Source organism: Myotis daubentonii, chromosome 14, assembly GCF_963259705.1.
Source record: "Myotis daubentonii chromosome 14, mMyoDau2.1, whole genome shotgun sequence".
Lineage (NCBI taxonomy): Eukaryota > Metazoa > Chordata > Mammalia > Chiroptera > Vespertilionidae > Myotis > Myotis daubentonii.
The window spans coordinates 29454403-29461837 of NC_081853.1; the positions used below are offsets into that span (position 1 = coordinate 29454403).

The window sequence follows — 7435 nt, forward strand, 5'->3', positions numbered from 1 at the left end:
TATGGCAATCATTTTTCTTCTTTTTAAAAAGTTATGGGGTTTTTTTGTGTGTTTTCTTGAGAGATGGGGACATTGAATTTTATATCTTAAAAAAAATCTTGATTATTACATTTATCTATCTGGATTTATATACTAGAGGCCTGGTGCATGAAATTCGTGCACTCTTTGGGGGGGTTCCCATGGAGAGCAGGCCTAAGCTGTTAGTTGGACAGCCTTAGCGCTGCCACAGAGGCGGAAAAGGCTCCCACCACCGCCACTGTGCTCGCCAGCCACGCTCCTGTGGGAGCACACTGACCACCAGGGGGCTGCTCCAGCATTGAGCGTCTGCCCCTTTGGTGGTCAGTGCTCGTCATAGCGACCGGTTGTTCTGCCATTTGGTTGATTTGCATATTAGACTTTTATTATATAGGATTCTTAGCATCAGAATGTAAGTATTTTCTCTGATTATAGTAATTTTTAAGAAATATATATTTTTATTGATTTCAGAGAGGAAGGGAGAGAGAGAGAGATAGTTGGAAACATCAATGATGAGAGAGAATCATTGATCGGCAACCTCCTGCACACCCCCTCCTGGGAATGGAGCCTGCAACCTGGGCATATGTGCTGACGGGGAATCGAACCTCCTGGTTGATAGGTCGATGGTCAGCCGCTGAGGCACACCGGCTGGGCTGGTTATTATAATTTTTTCAAAATAAATTTTCATGAAAAAGTCACAGAAGAGTTACTTTCTTAGACTTTTTTCCCTCCATTGATACAGAATATTTTACTCAAAGCATTTGAGTGTTAATAAGGTTTTTTGATACACTGACTTAATTAGTCTAAGTTTCTACATAAAATCCTATCAGCTTAGTGCTTCCTTTTTTAGACATATAAATAAATTCTATGATATCTAGAGGCATTGCTTTATTCTAGTTATATATGCTGAAAAGTCTTAAAACATACAACCTGACAATATATTAGATATATTGTCTTGAATCATTAAATGTTTCTCCTCATTTTCAATGGATGTACAGCAACATTTCATTTTTTGGATATACTATTTTATTGTGAAACTTTAATTGGTTTTTAGGGTTTTCTTCAACCATTTTAAAGACATTGAACATTTTGCAATATGCATGTTGGGGGATTTTTTTTTAATTTTTTTAATTGATTTTTTACAGAGAGAAAGGGAGAGGGATAGAGAGTTAGAAACATCGATGAGAGAGAAGCATCGATCAGCTGCCTCCTGCACACCCCCTACTGGGGATGTGCCTGAAACCAAGGTACATGCCCTTGACCGGAATCAAACCTGGGACCCATCAGTCCCCAGGCCGACGCTCTATCCAGTGAGCCAAACTGGCTAGGGCCATCTTGGGGGATTTTATTTGTTTGTTTTGGTGGGGGATAATCTAGAACTCTAGACATTTCTAGAACTAAGATTATTGGAACAAAGGCATGTACATGTTTACACCTTAAAATTCATTCTTAGCGTATTGATGCAATGGTATCTTTTTCAACAGCATTATCCTGTAGCATGGGTAAATACAATGGTTTTTGACTTTAAAGGACAGTTGAGATCTGGAGACATAATATTGCACAGCTGGTCTTCATTTCCTGGTAAGATTTGCTTTCTAATTCTTGGTGTTAAAGAATAACTTTTGGCATGTGGGCTAGTTAATGTTTCTTTATGACTCACTATTCTTTCATTTTAGTAAAACGGTCATTTCATATCTTTATTGTTTATTTTAAAACAAATTTCTATAGATTATTTTCATATACTCAAAAAGTGATTTGTGTCTGCATATATTGTGTTCAGTGAATGTTTTCACACTGTAAGCATTTTATATTTTTAAGTTTTTGAGAAATTCTCCATAGGAATAATGGCTTTCTTATAACATTGTCTTTTCTTTATTGCTCCTAGTTGTACTAAATTTCTACAGTAGTAGGAGGAACATTCACTAGTATGGGAAGAATAATAAAAACACTTGTTAGTTGGCTGTAGCCTGAAATTTGAGCTAAGAAGAGCACCTTCTACATGCCTATATTTTTCAAATACAGCTCAAAGTACTCCTATCAGGTCGATGGTTTTATCTCCATTTTACAAATGAGGAAAGTGAGCCTCTATCAATCTTACATAATTGGTTCAAACCTAGGATTTATACAAGACTGCTTGGCTCTTCTCATTACTCTAGACTTTCCCAAATGTTGGACATTTTTAGTGTGTAACTTGCATTATAAGTGGGGTTTTTTCTGTCTTCATAGATATTTAGTAAAATTTTGAACTAACTTGCATTGTAATATTATTTTGTGGGTGACAAACATTTGAAAAATGTTCATATATTAGTAGTTGCTAGCATAGAAGTTGTTTTTGGACACACACACATGTAGTTATTTTGTATATAAATTATAATTAGTTATTTATGGCTGTATATACTCATCTCACATTCTAATATTTTATGTGTGTGCATATTCTGTTGTTCCTATCCTTTCCTGCATATACCTCCAATAATTTTAACTAATCACGTTAATCCCCAATTATAGGAAAGCAGTGTGCATGTACACATTTCTTAAGAGGAACTATGATTTCACAGTTAGGGTAAAAATTATGCATTTCAGCAATATACTTTTTGTGAAAATCTTAATTTAGATTCACACATGTTCTCCAGAATCATCAAGCAACATGACTGGTATTTTTAGAAAATACTTTGGTGGTATGAACTAGGTATACCATGAACTTAACTTTATCATCTAACAAAATGTAAGGTGAAAAACAATAAGTGAACACTTTAGCTCTCTGCATGTATCAGCTCTAGATTGTCAGATTTATCCCAGTAGGAGGAGCAAGTCAGAAATGAACTACAAATAATCTATTATCTTGAGTTCCTAGGTCATCATTAAAAGGTATATAATTCAATTTATTGTTTGCTTTTGTGTCTTTCCAGAATTTTTCATGTATACACTAGGCAATATAAAAATAGATTTTAATTTTCCCCCCATGTTTCCATAAAATAGCATATTCTGTGCAGTGTTCTGCTCTTTGTCCTTTTGACCGTTTCTCTTTACAAAAGCAGAGTTATCGTGTGATAGTTTTAACAGTTATAATGAATAATCTTGCTTATGTTCCGGTATATATCTAAAGTAAATTCTCAGAGGTGGATTTATTGAGTCAAAAAATAAATACATTTGTAATGTTGATAATCTCAAATTGTTCTCTTAGAGACTGTACCAATTTGTACTCTTCATTTGCCTTTTTTTGTGATCACTTAAGCAAGGTTGCCTCCATAAGTTTGGGGCTGATAAGAATACTAAAATGCTATATTTGACTTTAGATAGGTTGCATTTGGTAGGACAAATAGGTATAATGCCACTAGTTAGCAAATGTAAGATCATAATTTGCCAAGAAGGTAGTTTTAGAGGTGTATAAATTATGAGGTTTGCTTCAGTCCAGTAAAGATGGAATCTGTGAGATGAGAGTGTTTAAAAAGATGAGCCAAGAATTAAGTAGCTGAAACTTATTAATTTTAAAAAGATTTTCTAGTTTGGGGAGGTAATTCTGATTATACATACGATCTGGACATTAGGCCTAGACAGATTTTTCTCAGGAAGTATAAGAGAATAACTTAAAAATCAGTATAAGAAAAGAGAAATTAGTTTAGAGAGGGGGAGCTAGCTCTGTTCTCTCATCTTAAATTTCATGTCTCTTCAACATTTTACTTAGCTAGGAATGAAAAAGTTATGTGAACTCCAGGGTTTTATGAAAACACTGAAATTCTAAGATTCCTGTGCACAATTCTGTGCATGGACTGTGTTTAGAGTCGTAGAGAGGAGGAAGGAGTGCCTTGAAGAAAGAAGCAGTTGGTGAGGTTAAAGGAATACCACTTGAATGGAGTGTTACAGAAACTGCCAGAGAAGATGTTTAACTGTATCAGCAGTTATGAGATAATAAGGAACATTAAGTTTGTCAAAAGAAATGTCATTGATGACTGAAAATACCAGTTTGGGTACTTTGGTACCATGGAAATCAGATTACATCTGATTAAGAAATCTATCTATACTGACAAAATAATGAGTCCTATGGGCCCTTAATTTTTTTTAATGTTTTTTTTTTATTGATTTTAGAGAGATAGGAAGAGAGAGGGAGAAGGAGGAGGGGAGGAGGGAGAGGGAGGGAGGGAGGGAGGGAGGAAGGGAGGGAAGGAAGGAGAGAGAGGAGAGAGAGAGAGAGAGAGAGAGAGAGAGAGAGAGAGAGAGGAGAGAAGAGAGGGGAGGGGAGGGGAGGGGAGGGGAGAGAGACTGAGTGGTTGCCTCCTGTGTGCACCCCTACCGTAACCTGGTCATGTGTCCTGACCGGGAATCGAACTGGCAACCTTTCGGTGCATGGAAAGACACTCAGCCAATTGAGCCATACCAGCCAGGGGCTGGGCCCTTAATTTTGATGGAGGAAGAACAGTTTCAATTATTTTTTCCCCCCAAAATTGAGACTACTTACCAAATTGAAGAATGAGGTGAGGTAGCTATTAATTTTTGTTAATTTTCTCACTTTAAAAATGTATATAAACTCAGATTCAAATTTTGTGCCAAGCATTAACAGAAAATTAGAGGCTTACTGATAAAATTGTCTGCCATAGTTCCTTAGGTGACAAACTTTTTAAATCATTTTCATGGTTTAAATCCATTAAAGTTTTATTTCATTTTCAAAAATATATTTTAAGAATCAAAATTATTTGCATGTTTTAGATGAACTTGAAGAAATGTTGAATCCAATGGGAACTGTTCAAACAAATCCATATACTGAGAATGCAACAGCTTTGCATATCAGATTCCCAGAGAATAAAAAACAACCTTATTATTACCCTCCCTTTGATAAGGTAAGATAATTATTTAAAGGGCCACTATGTGTGAAGTAATTGAATTATTAGTTCCTGGTTTATAGTTGAAGCTCTATATGTCTATTTCTATTTCTGTTTCTCTTTCAAAACATCACATAAATTGACAGCTTGGTTCAGTGGAAAGATCACTGAGCAGGGAGTCAACTCTGTTTAGTCCTGGCTTTGTCACTGACCAAGTGAGATATGTTATCTTTAGAGTTCAGGCTCCTCATTTATAAAATGAGGAAATCATAATTGTTCTCAGAGGTTTTTGTTTGTTTGCTTTTCAGTTTACAAGGCTGTAAATGCAGTTAGATGTAATTCTGAATATGTGAAATATGCCAGCATGTTGGTTCAGAGATTAAAGACATAATAACTGCTGTGTTAGAGTTGGTATTCAAGAAAAGATGATTTATGTAGAATATTACTTTTAGTAGGACTTCCTAAGGTGCTATTATTTGTAGAATCTATACCAAGGATTTGCATTTCTAAACACATTTCCTTAATGTGGCATGTCTTGAGGATAAGGAGAGTATCATAGTATGTCTAATTTACATGCTAAGAGAGCTAAGTAAGCTGTCATATGTTTTATCTTCAGGTGTGGTATCTTTGTTTCAGGTATGATTGCTGATTTTTACGATAAAATCTTTGAGCAAATTCTCAAATAATAATATTTCTTTTATTTCCTTAATCCATTTGCGAACCAGCTACCTTTAAAAGTTGATGTTATACTAAGTAGTATCTAATTATTCCACCTTTAAACTTAATTGTGTTTTAATGTTTAACACTATCAGACCTGTAGAGAGTAGATTTTAAAAGTAGTATGTAAATTAAATATGTAATTTAAAGTTTTTTCCTTGTATTTTAATTGAATTTTATTCATCTAAGAAATAGCTTTTCATTTCAGTTTCTTATAAAATGTTTTTCTGATCAATAATGCTTTGTGATCCTTACAATAGAAATCTTAAATATGTCAAGAACCCTCTCTCTTAGTGTACATTGAATAAAAAAGATACATTTTTGACTCATTCATTACATTTATGCCATGGCTTTATTCCTTAGAATAGGAATAGAATAGTCCTAGCTGTGCCTGTTTGTGTGTATAATTATGGTATATTTGACAATTGGGTATAATTTTTTTTGGAATCAGATGAGATCACATTTCGAAGCATTTTTACAAATATAACATCCTGTGCAAATATAAATGTTTTTAATCCAATATTTCAAGAGAAGTCTAGTTTTTTAAAAATGTTTTATGTCAACATTGCATAAGTCCTCTCTAATCGGTCACTAAACTTTCCTTTGTCTTTGAAGATCAACTTGGGATGAAGATTTTAGTCTTTTAAGTATGTCAGACACATTCATACTTATTGGATTTTCTTTAATAGTACAATTTTTTTTTTTACATATTTTATTGATTTTTTACAGAAAGGAAGGGAGAGGGATAGAGAGTTAGAAACATCGATGAGAGAGAAACATCGATCAGCTGGCTCCTGCACACCCCCTACTGGGGATGTGCCTGCAACCAAGGTACATGCCCTTGACCGGAATCGAACCTGGGACCCTTGAGTCCCCAGACTGACGCTCTATCCAGTGAGCCAAACCAGCTAGGGCAATAGTACAGTTTTTATAATAGTACAATTTTTTGGTGTTTTATAAACACCAAATCAAATAATACAGATATAGATATAAAAAGTGAAAGTTCCTCATATTCTTTTTCATGTTTTTTTTTTTTTGCTGTGATCTCCCACGCATTTTGCTTTTTATTTTTTTTATTATTATTTTTTTAAATATATTTTATTGATTTTTCACAGAGAGGAAGTGAGAGAAATAGAAAGTTAGAAACATCGATGAGAGAGAAACATCGATCAGCTGCCTCCTGCACATCTCCCACTGGGGATGTGCCCGCAACCAAGGTACATGCCCTTGACCGGAATCGAACCTGGGACCTTTCAGTCCTCAGGCCGACGCTCTATCCACTGAGCCAAACCGGTTTTGGCCATTTTGCTTTTTAAATCAACTTTATTTTTATTGTTTAGTTTTAATAAACATAATCTCATTTTACTATTATAACAACCCTATGAAATACGATGGGAATTATCCTTACATTTTACACATGAGGATACAGACAAATTATTAGCTTGTTACCTAACTCAGATATAGGTTCTCAGATTCTTTACCACTGATTTTCTTCCTGAATTCATGGGGTCCCATCTTTTCAATAATTAGAGCCCTTTCAAACTTAATGATTTAAAAGGTATTTTTAGGTTGTCATTACTTTACACTTTTGATATCTGTTAATTCAGAAAAAAAGTGATGACAAATAACAGAACTTACTCTATCTTTAGTAACTCTCACATACTTTTTTATTTTCTTAATCAGAAGACATTTACCTATATTAAAAAAAAAATTTCCCACCTCCATATGCAAGCCACTGCTCACTTTATCTACAGACAATCCTAGTGCATCCTAGGAGTCACAGTCCCTTACAGTAATGCCATTGGTTCCTAGTTATCCGGAGGTTAAAGATTGTGAATCACGGCACAATACCATTTTGCATTTTAAATTCATGTTTACATTATAAAGCA

The 7435-nt window shown here is 34.6% G+C and overlaps 1 protein-coding gene across 5 annotated transcripts in view; it reads left to right on the forward strand.

Annotated features, from left to right (window-relative positions):
• The window catches only part of PIK3CB (phosphatidylinositol-4,5-bisphosphate 3-kinase catalytic subunit beta), a 144686-nt gene that overhangs the window by 92938 nt on the left and 44313 nt on the right, over nt 1-7435 (forward strand). For all 5 annotated transcript variants that reach the window (XM_059663805.1, XM_059663808.1, XM_059663806.1 and 2 more), the window contains 2 exons: nt 1500-1596; nt 4717-4847. In XM_059663805.1, coding sequence (XP_059519788.1) covers nt 1500-1596; nt 4717-4847 — 228 coding nt within the window. The remainder of the gene's footprint in view (nt 1-1499; nt 1597-4716; nt 4848-7435) is intronic.